Here is a 24,656-nt window from a genome sequence, read left to right as displayed (position 1 = left end):
ATGGGGAGGCCATTGCCTTGGGAGTGGGGCAGGCCAGGACAGGGGCAGGAGGAGGGGGTCCTGGCTCTGCCCCTCACTGACTCTGCTGTGTGACCATGGGCAAGTGACCTGACACTTCTCTGTGTCTCCGCTCCTCTCCGTAAGGTAGGGATGGCAAGGATTCCCTGGAATAAGGTAGTCAGGTGCCTGACCTATACATGCGATGTAAACAGTGCCGACTGTCCACACCTTTGATGGGCCGTAGGAATGAAAGCTTTTCAGACAGACATCTGCAAGCACGTTCTCTAAGACGGGTTTGCTAGTGTCGACCTATTCCCAGAACCAGGCCTCCGTGTCTCCCCCTTGGTTTCCATGCCCTCTTCCCCCTGAGAAGTGTCGAGCATCCTTGCCACAGTCAAAGAAATGCCATCTTTCAACACGACTCACCACAGATGTCTGAGAGCTCACATAGGCGATCCCGCAGGGTTGCTATCCTGGGTTTTGATACCCTTGACCTCAGAGGAAGACGCTTTTGTCAGAAGGAAGGTGAAAGCATCCAGTCTAACCATCGTGCAGATGGCTACGGGCTGATGGATTTTGCAGGGACTATGGTTTTGTTTTTTTTTTCAGTAAACTTCAAATGAAGGTGTGATTTGAGTAAATCTGACCCCTTCCAGTAAAATGTGCACTTACACATATTTAGAATGTATAAATGCCGACAGATTCCACAGTATTTATAGCCCTCCATAAAAAGCCTCTGCCTGTTTGTCGAGCTTTGCTTCTGGCTTTCTGCTCTGCTTAAAAGAGTTTAAATAATAATACATTTGGTGCTTTATTCCACCTGGAACAGAAACTTATTTTCCCCTCTCCGCTCGTTTTGAAGGGGTTACTATAAATAGTGCCACAGACGCTGGGATCAGGAATGGGGAATTGAAATTCGAGAGCAAAGTACGGCAACATTTCCATGATCACTGATGCTTCGACGGTATTTCCGAAGCAGTTCTGTTCCTCAGATTACGGACCTTCTCCTCTTTCTCTAGCCCCCTCCCCGTTCTCCGTGAGCCCCCCAGACCTGTTGCCGGCGCCGGGATCCAGTTGCATTAATGGGGAAGGGAGGGTGAGAGTATTAGCTGACCGGGGAGGCGAAGGTTACCCCTGGGGAGGCCGGAGCAGCTCTCCGATGTCCGTCTCCCATTTCACACGCGTCAGCTGGGGACTGAGTGTGTGAGCGTCTAACGTGTGAGACCGTCACGTGAGACCCAGCTCAGGCGTCCTGCAGGTCTGGTGGCTGGCCAGCTCCCAGTGGGTGAAGAGGAGGGGGATCTAATTGTAATTATAAGAGGAAGCCTCAAGGCAACGTCTGAGGGTCGAGTCTTGTAATTACCCAGGACAGGATCAGCCAGAAACATCTGCACGGTTGGCTCCAAAGGACGCCGCTTGTTTCCTTAAACACAAAATAAACAGAACTCGGGAGCTGGGTCGTTTGCCACAGAAGCTCCTGATGAAAGGCGAGAGCAGCAGCTCTCTTGGGTGTGGTCCCTAGTTGTGGGGGTGGCCAGGAGCCCGACTTCTAGCCTCCTGTTGGATCGGACCGTGAAGGAAGTAGCCTTCGTGAGAGGGAAAACGATCATAACGATCAACCTCTGCGGACAGCTGACGGTGGCCAGCCCAGAGTGACAAGTCAGTGGGTCCCTGGCTCTTTGCCACAGCCTCCTAATCTTCTGCTGGAACTTCCCGTTCTGCTAAGTTGGAGCAAATGCCCGCCCCCAAGTCCTCCCCGAGCAATCCCCGCGCCTCTAGCTAACGGGATGGCAGATGTCTGGACCAAGCCCCAGAGCCCTGAGCGCACCACATCCTAATGATTTGTGGTGAACAAAGTAAATGCTTTCAAAGCAGGCTTGATGGAGCAGGGCCCCAGCTAAGGATGATGGGTTTGAGGCAGAGCCAAAAGGAGCCGGAATGGGGCATGGGGGTGTCGTTTCCCAAAACAGGACACAGGTCTCTACGGCTCGTTGCTGAGTCTAAAGCTTGGCCGGAAGAATGGCTTTTGAAAGAACTGTGCTTGTGAGGAACGTCCTTGAGGCAGGCAGGGATTCCCTCGCCCTTTCCGAAGCGTCCTTCTGAGAGGTCACAGCGGCACTGAGCTGTGTGCGAGACGGTCGCTTGGTGCCTCTGTGCTGCTGGGACCGCAGGATTGGTCCAGTGCAGACGGGGTAGATAAACTATTTTCCTTTCTTAAAAAGCACGCGTGGAAGGCAACAAGACCAGAAAATTAGCATATCTCTTCTTTTTCATTTTTTTAAAAGCAATTATACAGGAGATTCCAGTTGAAGCAAATAAAAATGATGAGTGCAAACGGGTTATTTTTTTTTCCTTTTTTTTTTTTCTAGCCGCTTCCTCAGCAACAGCCCTATGGCAAGACTTGGGTGGAGCCCGTGTTTTGACGCACCCTCTGTTCTCTTCTCCCACAGGGCAACCCCTACATGTGCAATAACGAGTGTGACGCGAGCACCCCCGAGTTGGCACACCCCCCGGAGCTGATGTTTGATTTCGAAGGAAGACACCCGTCCACCTTCTGGCAGTCCGCCACCTGGAAGGACTACCCCAAGCCTCTCCAGGTGAACATCACTCTGTCCTGGAGCAAAACCATCGAGCTCACGGACAACATCGTCATCACCTTCGAGTCGGGGCGGCCGGACCAGATGATCCTGGAGAAATCTCTGGACTACGGGCGCACATGGCAGCCCTACCAGTATTACGCCACAGACTGCCTGGATGCCTTCCACATGGACCCCAAGTCCGTGAAGGATCTATCCCAGCACACGGTCTTAGAAATCATCTGCACCGAAGAGTACTCCACGGGGTACATGACAAACAGCAAGATAATCCACTTTGAGATCAAAGACAGGTTCGCGTTTTTTGCTGGGCCCTGGCTACGCAACATGGCTTCCCTGTACGGGCAGCTGGATACAACCAAGAAGCTCCGAGATTTCTTTACGGTCACAGACCTGAGGATCCGGCTCTTGAGACCAGCCGTCGGGGAAATATACGTGGACGAGCTGCACCTGGCTCGCTACTTTTACGCCATCTCAGACATCAAGGTGCACGGGAGGTAAGAGGGCGTCTGTCCCCGCGGACGAGGATGGGGGATTCACGGAACATGCCAGGGCATGGGGCCGGCAGTGGTAGAGGGGTAGTCGTCACTCCCTGCTGCCCCAGTTTCTCAAGGGCACCCGCCTATGGGTGGGCCCTGAGGCACGTGAGAGCCTTGTGACTCAGCAGCCACTTGTAACCCCAGACTTACAGTCGTTAGAGCTAACCTGGTGGGGTTTCTTGGAATTTTAACAAAAGCCAGACAGGGCAGGGCGGGGGCAGGTTAGGGGAAGCATCTTAGACAAGGGGCTGGAAAGCAAGAAATACATCTTTCTGTTGTTTTCATACGCAAGAGAGGGTTTCGACATGGCACAGCTCTCTCTGTTTTGTTACGTTGTACAGAAAAGCTCTGGAAGTGAAAGCTGTGTTTCCTGGTAAAGGGAAGCCATATTTTTCAGGTTTTCAGATGCTGTTGTCTTAAAGAGACTCGCTGCCACTTGAAACAGGGACCTCAGTGAGGTTCCCTTCCTTCTGTGGGTCAGTTCTAGATGGGCCACTGTGCAAACGTCAGTGGGTCACACGGTCAGGCCTGCCCTTGGTCTTGATAATGTCCCGGAGACACAGCTGAGCAGGTTCCCAGGTATTCAGAAGGTGTTTACATGAAACACTGGAATAATGAGAACCAGAGCCACCACAGTAGAGATTGTCAACCCGATTTTTAAGCGTGGTATGTCGTCAAAAGAACCAGCTGGTAGAGGCTGGATCGGGAGACACTGAGGTGGGAAAACCAAAGGTAAGTGGAGTAACTGCAACATGGGAAAAAGAGAGAGCAGAGCAAAGCAGTCATCATTCTAAAAATGCCAGGATAGCTTTTAAATCAGAATACATGAAGATAAGAATATGAATGGTACATGAATCATATCGGTTTCGTTATATATAAAATTTAAACAAATAAGGCAGGGTTATTAGCCAGCATTCCTTAGGGCAGCCCAGTCTTCAGATGCTGGGTCTTGAGGTCTTGAGGCTCCCTGGCCTTTCAGAGAGCTGTCTCAACTCATCTTCTGTCACAGTGCTGTTATATTTGTGTGCCGGAGGGAAGAACAGGTCGCTGCTATGAGGGGACAGGCCAGCGTGGACACACAGAACGGTGCAGCGGGCATGACCTCCACAGTAGGGGGGTCAAGGTTCCAGCGTCTGGACTCTGGGAAGTGGCAGAAATGGGTGGCCCCCTACTCTCCAGCTTTGGTCTAGCTTCCTGTTCCCCCTGGAAGAGTTGAGGGTCTTTAGCAACGGAACCTCTTTCAAAAGTCTTCACCAAGGTGACGGCCATGTCGGATAATGATATCTTTAAAGCGAAGCAATGTTTCTGAGAGAAATAGGCTCTGGTACAATTGTGAGCTTATGGGTTCCAGGGCGTAGAAGACAGTCCACGTGTGAGCAGAGGACCTCGAGGACCCGGTGGGAACCGTAGCCTTACACAGGAGTTTGCTGTCTGAGGTGAAATACCGTCATTGCGTTCATGAATATCTTAGCAGGAGCTGATCAGTTCCCGGGATCTTATTTTGGGGCCCTGTGATAATATACAAATAAGTGATGCTGGTATTATTCACAATAGCATTCCACAGCAAAGCAACCAGTATTCTGTGCAGCCACAAGAATCAATGTCAAACTACATAAGTGGAGGTTTGAATTTAGATCCTCGTGGGATCCACATTGTTAGGTGGAGTTCTCTAGGTCAGCCTCTCCGCAGTTCGAGAGACCCTTAGCCTAAGCCAAAGTCCCTGTAGCCCAGCTCCCCCACCCGCACTTTCCACGTGTACAGAAGACAGTTTGTGAAGGGTTTTGGTTGGGAAATAACCATTGTTAGGGCATATTTCTCTTACTGCACATTCACTTTTGTACCTTCTGATTATTTTCAAAAGAGTGGGATACGCTTCGAAGCTACAGGTTTTTATGCATTCTCTACTGGGGTCAGACGCACTGTCTCCTGCAGACGGCGTGTCAGAAATGTAAAATCCCGCCGGATGCAACACTGCTCTGCTGTCCCGCATCCGGGCGGTGTCCCCCGACTGCATTTCCTTGGCTCCCAGGAGTTTGGAGGGGCCCTCCCCCTCTCCCTGGGACTCACCTCCACTGTCTTTTCCTGTTCACCAGTCAGCGATCACTGGGGAGCCAGCAGCCAGGCAAGGGAGGAAGGTGCAGGAGAGGTGAGCCCCTTCCTTAAGGTCCCCTCCTGCTACCTCCAAATTCTCTCCAAATTCCTCAGGGCAAAACGGCCGTTGGCATGCACCGTGGAGGCGCCAGATGGCTGGGGTATTTTTAGTCTTAGGGGAGGGACTAAGAAGCAAGGCCTGAAGGCTCGGGCGTGTCTCCAGCTTCTCAGTTATATAAGGGATCGCGGAACCACTGAAGAGAGCCGCTGCCTCCGCCACGGATCTCTCCGCACAGAAGCTGGGAGATGTTTTACCCTTGAACACTTCAGCCTAGTTTGTCTTCTTCGTATACGGCACATCACGCGTGGGAGCATTCACTGATGGTCTCCAGAGGGAAGTTCCAAAGGTTCCTTTTCAAGAACGTCGCCAATAGAAACCTTCCAAAACGGTGGTTTCAGTCAACGCCTCCTTCCTCCATGCATGGAATTGACTCGCAACACTGAACGAGCATGCCTTTCCCGTGCCCGCACGTGATCATTGTAATGATGTTTTTCTGCCGGTCACTCCACTAGAGTGTGGGAGCTGGCGTGAGTGATTTGGGGAAGGGAGGGAAATTGCCACAGACGTGTGGCCAGAGCGTCCACGCGTTTTCACCTGGAAATACTAAGCTGTGAAACTAAAACAGTGGCAGAACCTCTGAGCTGGCTGTGAGTTCCAGTTCTTTCTTTTTGGCGTACCAGTGAGCAGGGTGTTTGCGCTTCACACCTGCTACTACTGTGGGGTGTAAAAATAACGTCGTGATTGTCATGAGAGAGACAAACGTCGCATTTAGGTTCTTTTTAGCAGGTGACGCCTCTGTGCCTATTTGGTGGCAGAACCTATATTCCCATCGTAAGTACCGTGGTCCTCTCTGGCTCCGTGCTCACAGTGCTGCCTCTTCCTTCCTCTCAGCGCGTGCTCATTAAGGTCCTGGAGGAGAAAGATGGCTGTTGGCGATCGGGGACGTGGCGGTCCGTCCAATCAGCCTAATAATCTGCACGGACTAATTCTGACTTACGGATGCTCTCCTTCAGTAAATCAGGCTGATTTTCTCTAATGAATAATAGATGAGTCAAGTGTGCCAGCGCCTTAATTAAAGAGTGGTTCTCTCCGTCTTGATCTCATTTTAATTTACAGGGTAATGCTACAATAATATCACTAATGGAAGGTACATTAAAGGACATCAAGTAGCATTAACTGTATTAAATTATGGTACTTGTGTTAATTAACTGCTGAAGCAAGATGGTTTTAATGGCCAAAAAGGTCCTCTAATGCATAAATAAGATCTACCCAAACGAGAGGTGAGGGGAGGAATGGACAGGAGGTGTTTGTTCTGAACATCTTTCCACACTGGCAGCAAGTTTAAACTCATGAGCTGTTAAATGTTCTGAAATGTTTTCTTAGTTACACATGGAGAGGTTTGATTTTTACATGTTTTGTTTCCTTCTAAGCATTTCATAATTAAATGGAAAGTTGACCCTTGTATTTGTCAGAGGCATCGATTTTATAGACTATAAACTCAACCTTATTTATTGCTTCTTTGAGGTAAACAGTTTCAAGGAAGTGATGCGGTTTATTGTAATAAGTGTGAAATCTGAAAGACAAATGAGTGTATGAAAATGTGCTCATTTATTTGTAAGGTGTGCTGTCGGCAATGAGTGACGATACTGATTCCAGCGCCAGATCACAGAAATTCTTTTTCAACCTCAAGAACTTTAGGACAGAACTGTAAGCACTTTTCTCCGTGGCCTGGAGAACTCGCACCCACATCCCTCCTCCCCTCCTTGTTCCACAATATCCCCGCACAGAACCGTCAGTAATTTCCCTCAGTGGTGTTTACCCGGGTCTTACCCAGCGCCATGCCTACCCACGCTCTTTACAGGTCGTTGGCTCTCAGTTACTGTTTGCAGAGCGGACTTTGCCTTCAGTACCTCTGTTGTTCATCTCCGGGAAGGGAGCCACGGAGAGCCGGCAAGAAGTTCCTCTTCTCCAAGCTTTCTGGTGCTGCCCCAGCTCGGAGCCACGCTGTCCCTGTCTAATCCCAGGGTCTGGAAAGGCCCAGGGACAGAGCCGCTGGGGGTTGGGGTGAGGCTGGCCCCTGCGCTGTCACCCCCGGTAGGAACCAGCTATGCCCGTAAACCCTCACTGTCTGCATGCCACCACCTTGGTATTTGCTATAATTAGGACAGAAGGAGGTTGAACTCAACCTTCTGGAATCAAGGTCTCCAACTGGTGACTAGAAAAATATGTGACATTAAGCAAGCAAGAATGCCGCGGGGGAGTTTAGAGGTACAAAAGCAGCAGGGCGTTCTCCGTGTTTTCTCAGATAATTTGGAAAAATATGTAACGCAGGAGCGATCTGCCGATGACAAAAGGCCTCCCAGCCAGCCATCCTGCCAGTTCGCCTAGTGTGTTTCCCACCCACCGTTTGAATCCGTCCGCCAGAATATTTACTCCTCACCTCTCATGTGAGAGGCGCCAGAGCATCGGGGCTGGCACGCATTCCTTCTTCCCAATTAGTCCTAATTATTGAAGTTGGGTTTTACCACCGCTTAGCAGATTCTGCTTTTGTAACACCTTTCCATCAGCAGTAAATACTCACCCTCCACGCTGGGCCAGGCGCTGGGCGGGACGGTGGACATACGGAGACTCACAGGTGTCGCCGGTGCTCGTGAGAAGCTGATGTCCAGGGGGCCGCAGACACGCAGGCAGAAAAGGATGGTGGGGGTCGGGGGGTGAGCACTTCCACCGTGCGAGCATGGAAAGTGCGCTGGCAACAGAGAGCATGCGCATGTAATCCAGGAAGCCCAGCAAAATCCTTGATGAGGATGCGGCGTTTGCACGGTGACTTGAAATACGTGCTGTGGAATGCCCAGGGGCGAGGGCAGAATGGACTTTTTTTTCAGGTGGACAATGACGCTTAAACCAGCACATCATGGCAAGGAACTCCAAGCAGCTGGAAAGTGGTGGAGCAGACCAGTCCTTGGAGATGGTCTTCCATCTTCTCCCTTCTGCCTTCAGCATCTCCGAGAATCTTTGAGGGATTCTTACGTTGGGGCCTCCAAGTCCCCAGTGCCATAAGAAATGTAAAATTACACAGGTTCTCCTGCATCAACTAAGCACAGGGGAGGAGCATTCTAAGGCAGTGGGATTACGGCATATCTCAACAGGGCTGCGTTTCTCCAGGAGCTGCAGGGAGAGGCCAGTGGGGCCGGGCCATTGCTCAGTCGTGGGACACCTGTCACCCCAAGTCCTGATGCTCAGATGGAGGGTCCAGGAAAGCTCCCAGGATTCCCCCAGAGCCATTGTAACACCAGGGTTTGAAATGTGCTTGCCCCACCCATAGGACATGGGGAGCCAATCAGATTTCAAGGAAAGAAGGCTGAAGGCAAGCCATTGGCAGGAGTTCCAGTGGAGAGTCCCCCTAAGGATTTGAGAACACTTCTCTGGTGTTGCAGAAAGAGTTTGAGTCGGAAATACACGCGTTTGGATGTTACCACCTTGCAGGTGGTGGCTGAGGTTTAGGGAATGGATGGCATCGATATGACAGGGTTTTGCCCCTATATTTATAGATGACTGTGGTCATTTATAGAATGTTTGCAGAACTGTGGCATACTGTCATTTAGGAGATAATTTCTGAAGGAAATTGAGCAATAATTTGAGAAAGAGGAGGGAATCAGAAGAAGGGAATGAGTTAAGGAAATCCTAATAGCTCCCATTAATATTTCTGTAGCAATCTTTCACACCCGGATAGCACTCTGCTTGCAAGGGTCTTGCAGGTAGTTTCTTCCCGGTAAGTAATCCTCCCTGGGGACTTGTGAGGTAGGTGGGGTTGCACCTCATTTCACAGGTGAGAAAACTGAGGACCCAAGCAGGTCCATGATTTAAAAAAAACAACAAAAAAACAAATCCCACACATACTAAAGTGACAAGATCAGACTAATTACAAAACCTTATGCTTTCTCATTAGACTTTTATAGCTACATGAGCCATGAGTGAGCTCAGTGCAGACTGCAGACCCAGGAAACTCCCAGTAAGTCTCACAGCTCTGTTCTTCTCAGAATGTTCTGGAAGTGGCCCCCTCTGTGTGACTTTTGGCTTGGTATTTTACTGTACCGAGTTGCCGTGTGTTTACCTGAACTCCCTGCCTCATTTTCATCAACTTTATAATGTCTGATTAGGCTGGTTCGTCATATTGGGTGAGGGCGAGGTGTTTTCCTGGTAAAATAAAATTGTGGTGATAGTTTCTCACTTCGTGAGGGGAGAAAAAGTAAGTAAATGAACTGAATTTTCTCAATATTGATTTTTTTCTCATACTTTCCCATAAACCCTCAATGTCAGCAACTACTTTTGCTTCATGGCCATCATCCAACAAGCCACAAAGATTAATGGATAAATTTGGAAATGGCCCACTACCTTAGCTTATTTTTAAAATGTTAATCTTTTCATTGAAGACAGTGTGCTTTCTTTTTCTTAATATCCACATATCATGAGGTCACATCCTCTCTTCCAGGACTGTATTGGACGTATGTGTCTACCTGTTTATATGCAAAATTTCTTAAATTTGAAGCCAGTGATCCTATCCTCCAAGTTTTTTTCCTAACTATTCTACCATCCAAAATTTTAAAATTGAATGTGCTCTTCTTTTAAAAGGAGAATGAAGCTCAATAAATAAGAGTGTTCAAATGAAAAGCTCAGTAACCACAATTAAACATAAGAAAAGCAACACCACACTAATGTTGCTCTTTAACTCCAGTGGAGACACTGAGAATCAAGATTTACGGTGTGAACTGGTTTTAAGTGGACGACTGAGTGCCATTCGGAGTCAGAGCGTGTTCTCTCGCATCCTTGAGGATTTCCTGAATTAAAAAGAGAATACATGCATAAGCAGCTCATTTTCCTCGGAGGTTTGCACCATTATAGGGACAGAATGTATCTAATAATTCCTCCAATTAAATTATGAACTTCGTTAGTGTGCAGAAAAACAACTCAGTTTAAGGGCTTGTCTTTTTATCCTGGATTCTCTGGCACCATCGATTTTTTTAAAACTAGTGGGTCATTAAAGGAAAGATATCTCCTTCTTAAGAAGCATAAGGACACTTAGGCAAAGTACCACATCATGAAACCGTGAAATGATTTTCTTCCTTGCTCAACTTCCCATTCGCCTGGGAAGCTGCAGCCCAGCTCCATCCCCAGGACCAGACAGTGGGGACGGGGCGTGCTCAGCTCCTCCAACTTCTGGAGCTGTGTTTTTTTGTAGGTTTTTGTTTTAGATTTTTTAATATTTATTTTTAGAGAGAGGGAAGAAAGGAGGGCAGAGAGGGAGAGAAACATCAGTGTGTGGTTGCCTCTCGTGCGCCCCCTACTGGGGACCTGGTCCGAAACCCAGGCACGTGCCCTGACTGGGAATCACACTGGCAACCTTTTGGTTCGCAGGCCAGCGCTCAATCCCCTGGGCCACACCAGCCAGGGCTGGAGCCGTGGTTTTTTGTCTGAATTCGGTGGTCAGCATCTTCAGAAGGTCTTGCTCTTTGTCTTCACCAGGCCCAGAAGTATTTCCTAACACATTAGTGGAGGTCATGCCGTTGGGTGATGTTTATTTAGTGTAAGGGTCTCTGTGGATCTGTTTGACCGCTGGCTCAGCAGAGACACCATATCTGCTCATTCTGCGAATACAATACCAAGTGTGTTGAGATCTCGGGCTTTATCGTGATACCTGGGTTGTGTGGAGAGAGGGGCTGATTTCATTGCAACGTAGGTCTGTATTCCCATTCCATGAGCTGCCGTTAGAACCAAACAGGTTAGTTTAACCAGAACTAACGGCATGTAAACTCATGATTGCTCTTCTACTTCTTCTCTGTAGGGAACAAAGTTGTATCTCGACAGGGTCATTCAGTGGCAGAGGGAGAAAGGAAAATTTTCCAATACTTATGCTTGGTGCGGGCCAGCGGCTCCGTCGGCTGGAGTGCCGGCCCCCGCACGTTCGCACCATCGCGGGTTCGATTCCCGGTCAAGGTGCGTGAGGGAGGCGACTGATGGATGTTTCTCTCCCCCATCCCTCTCTCTCTTTCAAATCAATAAACATATCTTAGGATGATGATTAATAATCGTAATAATAATAAAATTAAATTATGTATGTTTTGATCAATGAATATGTTTCCAAACTTCCCCTTGAAATGAATGGACTGAGGCTTTCAATACGTGGTCCAGGAGCCTTGCCATCCCGCTGGTGCACAGATCCCGACCCAGAATATTCTGCAGTCGGGACGGCTGCTGTGCCGACTGTCCGGTGCTGACGGCCCCTAGGACGATGCACGCTGTGCTGGGAGAGTATTGAGAGGACAGAACAAGACATCAGGGTCTCGAAATCATTGTTGGTCTCATTGCAGAAGGAAACGTTGGGTACAAGTCAAGGGAAAAGGGTTCCAGCTCCCGCCATGCTGCTGACCCCGTGGGCTCAGTCCCCGCCACAGCGAGCACCGTGTCCTCATCTTTGACATGGGAGGGCTTGTCTGGTGCTGTGTTTCCCGGGGCCACTGTCCCCACAAAGGCTGCAGTGCCCTAACACATCTGGGAAACGTTTGCAATGTTTTCTCGGAGAGCCGCTGTGTGTAGATTAGCCCATGAGATGTCCCACAGTCAAGAAAGGCTTCCATGTTATTTAACCAGAGCCTCCCAGACTTACATAACCCAAACCATCTATTCATACGGTGGAAGCATTAGCGTTCACAGAACTCTTCTGGGGCCCACAAGACTCCTGCAATCTGCAATATCAAGGGAGTCTTCATACGATGGAGGGAAATAAATGAAGGCAGTGAAGGCATCTCGTGTGTGTGTGCGTGCACGTGTGTGTGAATCACTTGCACTGCTCAGAACAGACTGATGTTTCAGAGCAAGGTCTAATTTTAGCTACCATCCTTCCCCTGTCGTTACTGCATTAGGTGAGAAGAACGAGGCTCTCGCAGGGACAGGCTAGCCTTGAGAGGCAATGCCTTCCTTTTGGGTGTTGCTGCTCTCGTTTTCTGAACCTTGGGGAGAGCTGTGCACTTAGGTGCTGCAGGAAATGAAGGCCTGTATTGGACTAGATAGGGATATTTTTGTTTTGTTTTGAATCTGGAGGAGCGGCGATGGAGGAGTCAGCAAAGATGTAAAAAATGAAATGCCAACCGATGCAATCTGGTGCGTTTCAGAGAGAAATAGCGACGCCGGAGGATGCCTGTCCCATCCAACGTGAGTGCTTCCAACTCTAATTACACCAATAAACCAAGATCATGTATTTAAAGGAAAACGAGACTAACTAGTCCTTAATGTATTCTCTTTTAGTTTTTTTCCCCCCTGGCGTTGGCACCACAGGCTGACTGCAGTGAGATGCACGTTGCCTTTTTCTCCTGCTCCTTGGGAGTGTCAGCGAGGAATGACTGAGCACCCGGGGGTACTCACCCTACCTACCGCCCAGGGGGACGGCCCACGTGGGCACCGTGTCGCTGCCCTGGCTGCCTTTCCGCTTTGTCTTACCAGAATATCAGGGAAGCGAAGCTGTTACAACATATGGGTGACATCCGTGGGTAATTATAGACCCTCTGGCGCTGCTGGGAGCAGGGAACAGATGGGGAGAGGGTGGGCCAAGAGACGATGGGAGGGGGCGCCTGAGGGGTCAGCGATCTGGCGGGTTGGGAGTCGGTGGCGTGGTGAACTCCCGTGTCGGGATTACAGGGGCGGCGTCTGCGCCCCACCCCACGGGCACTGCCGTGCAAAGTCCCTTCTTTTGGAACGGAAGCAGCCTTGGAATAATGTCATCTCGTTCCTCTTTCACAGATGTGACACAGAATGGATAAATAAATTAGCCAAGGAGGCTACTGTTGCATGAGCAGAATTTAGACCCAGATGGAGCGTGTGTTTTATACTTGTTGCTCTGCCCCCGGTGCCTAGAAATGGGCCTGGCACGCAGTGGGGTCCACACACGTGAAGGCTGAGGGAATGGGTGCCTGGCGGCGGAAAACCCTGCTGAGCGTCTGGTAAACCAGCTATGGGAGGTGTCTGCGCCCTGTCCACCTCCCTCCTGTGGCCGCCTTTGCGTCCTCCTTACATAAGCCTGCAAGGGAGTCGGCACTGAGCCCAGTATGTTTGGCAACGCTTTGTCTAATATACCGGAATGGCAAAGCTTCGGGCTTCCACCGGTTGTCCAAAGTCAGAGAATGAAATTGATCCGAGTCATAGATGCGCATGCAGGCTGAATAAATACCACCCTGCCTAGACAGCCATTGTTTCTTTTATTCTTCGTCTGACTGGGGCTCTTAAAACCAGAAATTCTGATTCATGATCTTTTTCCCCTGGGCAAGGACCAGCCCAGTGAAAAGAAATGGGTTCCTCTCGTCCTCCAGATACATATTTAGTGAAATCTCCATATCACTGTCTGTCTCGAAGTTTTCTTCAAATGATGTTTGTCTCTTGGATGCAGCAGCCAAGGACTTACGAGTGTACAGGAGCCACCCAGGTCCCTGAGTGGCCCCATTTTTCTCCCAGGAGCCCCCAGTCCACTCCCCAGTGAAGGGCTCCCAGGACCCTCACCTCACTGCAGCCAGTCGTGCTCACGGGCCAGAGGCCCATGGTCTCGGGACCGCCGGAGGAAGGCAGACGCTGGGCCCCCAGCCCCGTGGGCATTGACTGGGTCTGCCCAGACTTGGGATGGACACTCACCCCCGCCAGCGTCTAAGAGGCCGGGTCAGAGGGCTCTCCACGTCCATGCCTCACTTCACTGCAGCGTTTCCGGGTAATTCTAACCACCTCCCAAAGCTGCGCCCAAGGCCCCACTTCTGGGACTGCCCCAGAATTTCCTACCGTGCCACCTCTCCTGCAAATAGCAATACAAACTCTGGACTACATGTGACCGCAGCTGTTTGAGGGCCCTGGAGACCAACCAGGTACTGGGGAGAGAGGCAAGGTATTCGGCGAGGCTCCTTTTGTTCCTCTGCTTTTCTAGGAAAACGTAGAAAACAAAATAGAGAGGCTCAGATTTGCCTCCCCGTCTCCCTGCGCCCACACCCACAACACTTGCCTACGCGCTCAGAGCCCTGCGTCCCCTGGAAGGACCACGGTGACATCCAGCTCAGCGTTCGGGCTCCCTCCCAGAACTCCTACTTGCTTCATTCATCTCTTACCAAACTTTCAAACACCTTTCAGAGAACAAAAGAGGAGGGGGGGAATGTGTTCCTGTATTTGTGATGTGTAAGAACCTTTTTTTATTCTTTTTTTAAAAGACTTTATTTATTTATTTTTAGAGAGGGAAGGGAGGGAGAAAGAGAGAAAGAGAGAGAAACATCAATGTGCAGTTGCTGGGGGTCATGGCCTGCAACCCAGGCATGTGCCCTGACTGGGAATCGAACCTGCGATGCCTGGTTTATAGCCCAAGTTCAATCCACTGAGTTATACCAGCCAGGGAGATGTGTAAGAACCTTGAAAGTCACAGAGCAGAGCAGTGACCCACTCCGGGGGAAGGGAACGTCTGGGGCAGCGAGAGTAGACGGCAGAGGTGAGAGAGATGGGCACCCACGAGGTGTGGCCACAGTTTTCATCCTGGGGAGCCAGAACTGTGACGGCACGGTCGATGTTTTAGAACTTGAGGCAGGTGCCGCTCTGAGACACTAACGAGCTCCTGTTTTAGCTTCAGTGTGGCAATAATGGCCTATGGGAAATTAGAATTATGAGACTAATTTCATGAGAGGCTGAGAGAGGAGACTTAGGATAAGTACTTGTCAGGGAATGTATGAGTCAGTTGGCCTCTTGATGATTGACAAATAAAGCACATTACTGTTTTACGGTTTTAAGTTTCTGCCCAAGTACAAATGTTTCTTTAGAAATCAGCAGAGGAATAATTATCTTTCCTGATGGCAGCACTGATGTTTCTGAGTGACACCAGAATACCTAGGAAGTATTCTATATATATATATATAATCCTGAATGCATTCAGGTCGTTACAAACTGGTATTGTAGGACGATGCTTTGACCCTTCAGTGAGCTTTCCAGCAGAGCTGGAAAATAGGCTCGCGATCTACGCGGAGAGAGTAAAATGCTGGGTGGAGAGTCTATTACAAAAATATCTTGTGAATGTCTTATTTCCTTTGGGAAACATTTTTTTTAAAGAAAGAAAGGAAAAATATTGTGCTTCTCAGGGAATCTTGAAGATGCAAGCAAAACCTTGAACAACATTTTGCCTGCTTTTGCAGTCCTAGCTGGGGCGAGCCGATCAGTGGAGAAATCTCATCTACATTCACTTCCGAAGCATTTTTTTTTTTTTTTTTTTGCTGCCCCACCTGGTGGCTGAGTACGGTCTGAAGGAAACCACGCCTTTCTTGGTTCAGAGGAGCCTCTCCAGCTCCCTGGGGCCACTCAGCGAGCTTTGCGGTGAAAGCTCCGCTTCTTTAGCGGCGGTGGGTTCGGAAAGTCAGCACAGTGCGGTGTGAGCACAGGACGGGGTCTTCTCTGGGTTTCGGAGTGACCGGTCCAGAGGAAGAGGTCAAGCACTCTCCACAGGCTGCAGCGTCACCCTCCAGGGGGACGCGGGCCACCACTTCCCAACCTCAGCAGCTCGTAGACTGTGGAATGCTGTCACGTGTGAGAGACACTCAAACTAGGCCAGAGGGTGTTGGGAATACACTATAATTAAAAAAGGAAAAAGAGGAAACAAGTTCATTTTGGAACTCGCAGTAACCATTTGATTAAATTTGCTAATGCAATGCAACGTTTTGCCACTTTAAAAATAATTTGTTGGTGGCTTAAGAAAGAAAAGATTAACCAGTTAGGTTTATTTAAATCGAAATGATGTTATAAGCTTTGTGAGAATATGGCAATTGGTAATTAAAAAAAAGGAGGGAGTAAAAGCATCATTTAACTGGAAATCAGATCATATTGGATTCTAATCTCAAACTGTAGCTTGGGAAATAATACAGTGTCCCCCCTTACCCACGGAGAGTAAGTTCCAAGACACCCAGCGGGTGCCTGAAACCACAGATGGTACCAAATCCTATATTCACTGTTTTTCCCCATACATCCATACCTGCAATAAAATTTACTTTATAAATTAGGCACTGTAACAGGTTAACAGTAACTAATAATGAAATAGAACAACTATAACAATGTATTGTAATACAAGTTATGTGAATGCTGTCTCTCTCTTAAAATATCTTACTGTACTGTACTCACCTTTCTTGTGATAATGTAAGGTGATACAATGTCTCCAGTAAAGAACTTTCACCTTTTCAGTTAAAGGGGCGCTTTACTGCTTCTTTTTGGCTTATCTGAATCACCAGCATCCCTACTCTTGTGCTTGGGGGCCATTATTAAGTAAAATAAGGGTCGCTTGGACGTAAGCCCTGCGGTACTGCCTCCCGGTTTGACTTCTGAAAGGGCTGCCACCAGGTGACGAGCGGGTGGGGAGCAGCGACCGCGTGGAGACGCTGGACCCAGAGAAGGTTCGTGTCCCCGCTGGCGCACGGTTTCATCACGCTGCTCAAAACGGCACGCAGTTTACAACTCATGAATTGTTTATTTGTGGAATTTCCCATTTAATCTTTTCAGACCGCGGTCGATCCCACGGAAAGCGAAGCCGTGTGTAAGGGGGGTCGGCGGAGGTGGGGGGGGGGGGAGGAGGGCCGCTGTACCTGCCTCACCTCCCCAGTTTTCAAGAATTCTGAAAAGTGCAAAACGCCGAACCAGCAAATGGAAGGCCTTCAGCGTCTCACGCTTACTGGGTCCTGGCAGGGCGCCAGTTGCTAGAGCTACGAAGATGGAAAGCCACCGTCCCTGCCCTCAAGTTGCTACCATCTGGATGGGTCTGCAGACGTTTCGCAATTAGAAAGCAGCGTGCTCTGCAGTGATTGGGACCTGCACACGGTTGCCATGGTAACAGCAGGGAGGGGAGGAGGAGGAGGACCTCTGGGATGCAGGAAGCTTGCTAGAGGACCTTCTGATCGTCTCTCCTTCCTGAAGGTTATTTCTAAACAATGACTTCCATATGTTGCGTTGAACCACAGGAAACTGTTTTTCCTAAGCAGTTCGAATTGTTGAATAGTATCTAATGATTGAAGATATCTAATGCCCTATTGTAATACTAGTGCTCACTCAGAAAGACACCTTTTTCTTCTCCCTTCCCAAATCGAGATAAATCCAGAAAATGTATTCACAGTCGAGCCGGTTCCAGACCCACAGAAGCACTGAGTAAAAGCTGGGTTTGCAAGATGGGCTGTTGTTTAATCAGACTGAATGACAGGCTCGATTTTCAATACCAAGCTAATCCTGTTTTCATTAAACATAAATGTTATTTATGGAAAACAGGAGCGCTGCAGAAACAAAGGGGTATCTCTCAGGGTTACACGTTTAATATTTGCTTAGCATTGATGAGTTTAAACCAAGAGGCTTCTTGGCAATGTGATTATTTGCCCTTTTCCTTGATATTGATCGTTCCATTAGATTTCGCTGCTAACAACAGCACAGGTAAAGATGCCAGCGTTATTTTCCTACCACAATAAGACGCCAGAGGAGATCACGTACCACAGCAGAGTTTTTGATACATACGAAAATAAGAAAATATTAAGTTGAGGTAGGTGCTTGTTAACCAGCCCTGGTTTCTATGGGGAGGCAGCTCAGGGTGGCTCGAAGCAGGTAGACCTTGGTTCAAATCCCAGCTCCTCCACTTGCTACTTGATAGACTTAAAAAGTACACAACTTAGCGATATCTCAGAGCCTCAGTCCCCTCACCTATAAAAGGCACCCATGTTGATGAGTTACTGTAAATAGTATTAACGTAGGCAACATTTAAGTACATCTTAAATGAATAACGGTTATTATGATCTCAGGAATGGTACTTACAATAGAATATTATGACTTAAAAGCGGTTTTGCTTTGTTCTCAATGATTGTTTATTAGTCTCGCTACCGTATATGGGCTGTATCAGTGTTAACCATTCATATTTTCTCTCCTTCTACAAACTCCTCTTTTCTATGCTGCTGGACTGAGTTTTATTTATACTAATACGCAACTCACACTCTAGCATAGCTTCAGTAATGCGCTTCTGTTATCTGTCTGAATTGTGTCCTTTCCCTGTAAAGACCTCAGCAGGGTCAGTTTGTCGTGACCGTTATTTCTGGAGTTCTTCACTGGCAGAAATCCCCACAAACACGAGAACTGGGCATTGCAAACACATCAGAGCCCGTGCAGATTTTCTGAGCTCAGCTCCTTGAGTTCTGGAGAAATGCAGACCCACTGTCCGCATTTCCTCAGGGCGGCAGGAGGGTGGTCACCCCACTGGCGATGGGCGGCCAGCTCTGACATTCTGCATGCCGGGCTCTGGAGAAAGACAACCGTAGTTATGGGAGATTCGTTGTTTCGTCCCACAGCCCTAACACTGTCCACTGGACACACAGTGGCAGAGTTGTAGTGTCCGCCGACTCTGTTGGACAGCATCATGGGGAAGAAGCTGTCCCAGGATCATCCGAGACAGAAAAGGAGTCTGGGATTCTTCTTCCTCGGCATGCAATGGTGAACACTGTTTCGAGTTCTGCCTTTCCTCTGGCTCTGGGGAGTCTGCCTCAGGAAGGCAGAACACGTGCTCTGCGCTGGGGAAGTTCAGGATCAGGGACAGGAAGAAGCACCTGCAGCTCAGGGACAAAGCCAGGGGCCGTGAGGGCATCAGAGCAGAGGGTTAGCGGCTGCAGGGAAAATTACATGAGCCCATCAGAGTGGGCCACTGGTGAAGAAGATATGGTAGAAAAGGAAGAAGTGACTTTCTTCTTTATTGAACTTTAAAAAAATTTTATTTACCAGTTTGAAAGAGAGAGAAACAATGATTTGCTGTTTCACTTATATATTCATTGGTTGATTCTTATATGTGCCCTGATGGGGGATTGAACCCTTAACTTTGGCGTATTGGGACGATGCCCTAACCAACTGAGCTACCTACTCAGGACTAAGAAATAACTTTCAAAGCCCTGGCTGGCGCAGCTCAGTGGATTGAGCGCGGACTGCGAACCAAAGTGTCGCAGGTTCGATTCCCAGCCAGGGTACATGCCTGGGTTGCAGGCCATAACCCCCAGCAACCGCACATTGATGTTTCTCTCTCTCTCTCTCTTTCTTTCTCCCTCCCTTCCCTCTCTAAAAATAAATAAATAAAATCTTTTAAAAAAAAGAAATAACTTTCGAAACCCAATTAAAATTAGTCATTCTTTGTAAACCACCATGTTTTTGTTAGTGGTCTTATTTCATCTCTATTATATGTTATGTTATATTTTCAAAGCAAAGTGGACGTCTTAAAAATAAGCAGCTTGATGGGTTTGGAAGTAACATACAAGCATTCTAACATTTAAAAACAAAATGTGGTTGACCTATCAGGGAGATTCTGGCACACAAATGATAACCTCCTGAATAACAATAATAATAATAACAATTTTAAAAGTGTGGCCCAAGAGTGAACAGAAATGTAATTGTAGCATTACCATAATTGTCGGACAGGTGTCATAGCTCAGACTTAAGCGCACTGAGCAAGTAAAACCGTGAACCATAAAAAACACAAAACAGAGTTAGAGGAGAGCTGTGTACTTGGAGAGATGTGTGTCTTTACACTTAATCAGTCGCTCCTGGATGTTGCTGCTTTGCTCGGCGGCATGTGGTACACACCTCAGCGCAATATGTGAAGTGCAAACGGTTGTTAATAGAGAAACCATCTGCTCCGTGCCGGGGAGTTTGTTCAGAAGAATGCGGTGAACCAACTTTGGATCGAGTTGAAACGCTCACATACCAGATTTCTAAAACGAGCCGTCTCGGTTACCTCCACCTTTGCTAATCCTCCCCTGGCCTGGTGAATCCTGCACGCTCACCGCTGAACCACAGTCTGTGCGGCCTGCCCACCGGGCACCTCTCAGACCCCCCCCGGAGACCCCTCCCTGTGCACAGGCAGCTGCAGGGCCCCTACAGTTGTGTTGGGGGTTGACCACAGCCGATCCACAATCAGAAGATCGCCGCTAGAACATCTGAGCTGACACGAGTGAGACAGACTCCCCGGTCCTGCCCCTCCTGGAAGCTGTCCCTCTCCGGTGGCAGGTCACTGGTGTGGTGTGGGCTCAGGATGAATCGGCCCAGGGTGGCATCAGCATGGGCAGCCTCCACCTCCCGTAACCCACGATACCGTATTTCTCCAGAAGATCGGCAGTGCAAAGGGAAGCCGTGAGTTCTCGCCCGACGTACTTTATTAGATGCTGTCACGGAGCTTCCTAATAATGTCTGCTGGACTCACCGGTGACAGTGTGAAACATGGGAAAATTAGTCACAGGACGGGGATCGGAGCCTCCAGGTTCCCAGGGTCATGTTCCGCTTTCGGGGAAGAAAGGAGTGCTCCTTAATCCCGGCCTTTCCAATCAGTTCTGAGTCAAGGCTGCTACCCATACATTTAAGAGCCATCTGCCATGATGATCTATTACATTAATATCCATTGGGGGGTGGGCTCAAGCGACACGACACTCAGAATAGAACCTCGGCCGCGAAGGAACAAGCTTAGAAATGAACCGTGTGGATGAAAATCGTCAGGCACACAACTTCAGCAAAGCCCGTTGTGATATATGATTATTGGCCTACTGCTAACTTGGCTTTCTCGACCCTACCTTTTTTTTTTCCCTTCCTTCCCTCCATTCTTCTCTTTTGGCTTTAACGGTCTCTGATTTAAGACTTTCCTTTGGGGGATTCGCCTGCGGGAGAAGAGACTGCAGGAGAGCTCATTAGCCCAGCAGACGATCCATCCCCGGATGAATTAGACAATGGGAAGCTCGCTTCTGCAGAGCCACCGAGAAGAGCCAGGGCTTTGGGGGCAGGGGGGTGCAGCCTGCCGTGCGTACGAGCTTTTCATTTGTTGAAAAGGGATTTTGTACTGAAACCCATTTCCCTTGGTCTGTTCTCCTGAAAAGAGGAGCCCCCCAAAGGCTGTGGACATTTGATGACTTCATTTCAAAACGAACCCTCATCCGTTTCCAAACAGGCTGCTGCGCTTGAACGTGGGCAGAACCACTCGGAGATGGAGAGACCGGCTTGATCATCCACCAAGCGCTGCCTTCCAGGCAGCGGTGTGCCGGCTGTGACTTTGAGAAGCTCGAACATGGACTTGGGTTCCAACAATGACCTCGAGCCTTTGCAAAGCCCATGCTTCTGATCTGCAGCCTGGGGAAAAAAATTCTTAGGTTGTCTAATTGCATTCGTTTATTGAGCTGTAGGATCTCTTGGGTTCCCAGACCAGCACTCTAATTTAATTCCGGTTTTGTTACTTCTTCCCCTCCAAAAGGGAACCTTCACCATGGAGGTATACTTACTGTTTTTAATGCTAACATTTGGAAACATACACTGATTTGTTTTCCTACTTAATTACAGGGAACAGGAGGATTGATTCTTTAAGACCACAGATGATATTTACCAAGGTTTTTATGGAAATATAAGTGGGAGGTTTCTTTGATCCAAGATTATGGTCTGGTCTGATTTTTTTTTAGAGGAAAGGGCACCTAGGGAAATAGGAAGAGGAGACAAGAGCCAGCTGTGGAGACATGACATTCATCAACCTTGAATCTGTGTGTGTGTGTGTGTGTGTGTGTGTGTGTGCGTGCGCATGTGCCAGGAAGGTCGTCGGTTCCAAAACACTTATCTCACTTTTGTTCTGAAGACTCCTCTGGACCATGGAGCTGAGCCTACCAGTTAGACAAAAGCAGGCATTTATTTGTCCTCAACAACTGGGATAATTTTTTGAAACTTGCCTTCGCCTTTGCAATGTGATTCTCTGCTTTGAAACAGTAGACAAGGTTGATTTGTGAGTAAAATGTCTCATTCTTTGAAAAACAGATCAAAGCAACATATTTTATCTTTCTATCAAGGAAAGCAGTCCCGCACTATCTGCATGTGATATTCGTGGGGCAGTTCCAAAGTGTCACTCACTGTAGTTCTGTCTTCCTGAGAAGGATAAGACTCAGAGACTCTAAGACAGAATAGGGATCTCGTAGGGTGGTAGATCTGATCGCGAAAATCTCTCCAGATGTTTGAGTTAGTCTCGTTTCTTTATCTGGGTATCAACGTCCAGTGTTCAAAAGCTGTGTGGAAAATCTGGGTAGTATCGAGTGGCTGCCCGCTGCCTGCTGCCAGAACTCGTTATCAAAATACAGGAGAGATGACATTTTAAAACAGATAATGAGCTGGAACGATTTCTTGTTACACAGTGTTCAGAACAGCCAACTCTCGTTCTTTGTGTGACCCCGAAGGGCCCAGAGGGTGGCTTCTGTGGGTGGTGCTGGAGGGCAGTGTGCTCAGCTGCCCCTGGCCGGCCGGGAGTCGCCGTGGTGCAGAAGTCACTGCCACGGCCACCTCGGAAGCAGGTTCCCGTGGCTTTCTCTTTAGAAACGGCATTTTTCTGGGATGACGGCGTCAGACAGCATTTCACATTATTCAGCACAGAACCACTGGTCTAGAAGACCCACCTGCAGACTGCTCGCTGGCCTCGCGGCCAACAATGCAAATGCAGCCTCTCGCACGCTCCCAACCAGGCACCACACCCACAGCGCAGGCTCGTGCCCCCGACCTGGACTTGAACAAGCGACTTTTAGCTCTGCAGGTCGACCCCCAGTTGGAGAGACATTCTTCCCGCCCCTCCGCCCCAAGGAAGCCCCATAGGAAAAGTGTGCTGCCTGCCTGAGATCTGGGCTCCTCTCTCCTTTTCTTTTTAAAACCCTTCCAAACGGAACCCTCTTTAGTCCTAGACCCCGTATCTGACACGGAAGGCGGTACCTTCTCATTTCCAGGCTGAAGAGTGTTCTCAGAACTGAGAATGTTCCGCACTCACCTGGCGTCGATGGTGCCATTCACTGCTCTCTTTTCCAAGAGGGCGTTTCCTGGGGATCCGCCCCCCTCGGCGTCTCAGAGGAAGTGCAGTGGGAACAACCTGGGTGGGACCAACCAAGAGGGCAGACCTGGATTTGGGTTGCGATCTGGAGTCCCCCATGTGGCTACTGGGCTGTCACGTGACTTGCTCGGGCTTTGCAGTTTCTGTAGGTTTCAACAAGGAGACACGTCTGAGGCCACAAAATCCTGGACGACAGCCAACCTGTGGCAGTGGCTGCGGGTTTTCTCCCTCGGTGATACGGTGATACGGCTTTGGGAGATGATCGCTCCCCAGACACTGGCTGCGCAGGGAAACCTCATCCTTTGGCTCTGAGTCTGAGTGTAGCCGAGTTGGCAGCCAGAAGCAAAATGGGGCTTGTGTAAAGTCATTTTGGGGGTGCAAGCTGGAGCAAAAAAAATTAAAAAAAACACTCACTAGAGAGCAGCCCAGGTGCTGGGCCAGCATTCCCCCCAAAAGTGTGCTCCTGACAGCCACAGGTCCTACCTGTGCATGTTCCCCTCCTTGCACAACAGCTGCCCTACACGGGCTGGGATGGCTGTTCTGGACCCAGAATGCATTTCTCTCAAGGTGCACTCACAACTGTGTTATATATTTAGATAAGTTTTTTTGGCGAATTTTGAGAAACTCTTCAGAGATGTCAAAACAAGTAAAAAATTTCTAGCCCAGATAGAATGTTCAGTGCCTGCTTTAGAAAGAAGCTTTGATCAGGCTTAGGGGACGAGAATAGCATTTGGAAGTCACTGCCAGGCAATCTCTATTTAACACATCCTCCCAAACTGCTTCACTGGGTCCTTAATCTCACGCCCACGACAGCCAGGACTTCCTCATCTTGTCTTTGCGTTTGTAAAGCACCCTCGTGGAGTGAGAGTTCAAAACACAGTGCTTCAGTCTTGGGTCCCCCCCACCATCTCTTTGTGATACTTGGGGAAAAAAAGTCGCACTTTTTTAGGGGTGGCCTGACCCTAGGAAGGAGTGTGCTCTGCACATGTTCGTGCAAGAAGGGAGAGAAAAAGAGAAAAGAGCAAGACAGAGCAAGCGGGAAAAACTCCCTGCGGCCCAGTGGTCATCTTCGTAGTCGGGCAGACTGAGTTCGAGTGCATTTCTCCGTCAGCTGCTGTCTCTGTATTTTGGCCAAATGCCTTTTCTTGGATCTTATTTCCCACATCACGTGGGAATCACGGGCTTCCCGGGGTTCTTGGGAAATTGGTGTCCAGCGCCCACCCCCTCCTTCTGACGTGCAGTGCTGCGTCTGTGTGTTACAGGGTTTCTCTTCCTGTAAAATGCTCACTGAATTTTTTTTATTTCAACAAGTATAGTTTTATTTCTATGGTCATGTTTAGATTTTTTTAAAGATATTTATTAGCCCTGGCTGGCGTAGCTCAGTGGATTGAGCTCGGGCTGCAAACCAAAGTGTCGCAGGTTCAATTCCCAGTCAGGGCACATGCCTGGGTTGCAGGCCACGGCCCCCAGCAACC

General features: G+C 48.9%; 1 protein-coding gene across 3 annotated transcripts in view; it reads left to right on the top strand.

Annotated features, from left to right (window-relative positions):
* The window catches only part of NTNG1 (netrin G1), a 260,055-nt gene that overhangs the window by 130,706 nt on the left and 104,693 nt on the right, over positions 1-24,656 (top strand). For all 3 annotated transcript variants that reach the window (XM_045816854.1, XM_045816856.1, XM_045816855.1), the window contains exon 3: positions 2,451-3,091. In XM_045816854.1, the coding sequence (XP_045672810.1) occupies positions 2,451-3,091 (641 nt within the window). The remainder of the gene's footprint in view (positions 1-2,450; positions 3,092-24,656) is intronic.

Source organism: Phyllostomus hastatus, unplaced genomic scaffold (assembly GCF_019186645.2).
Source record: "Phyllostomus hastatus isolate PE091 unplaced genomic scaffold, TTU_PhHast_1.1 phas_scaffold_216, whole genome shotgun sequence".
Lineage (NCBI taxonomy): Eukaryota > Metazoa > Chordata > Mammalia > Chiroptera > Phyllostomidae > Phyllostomus > Phyllostomus hastatus.
This window is presented reverse-complemented; position numbering and strand designations above follow the sequence as displayed.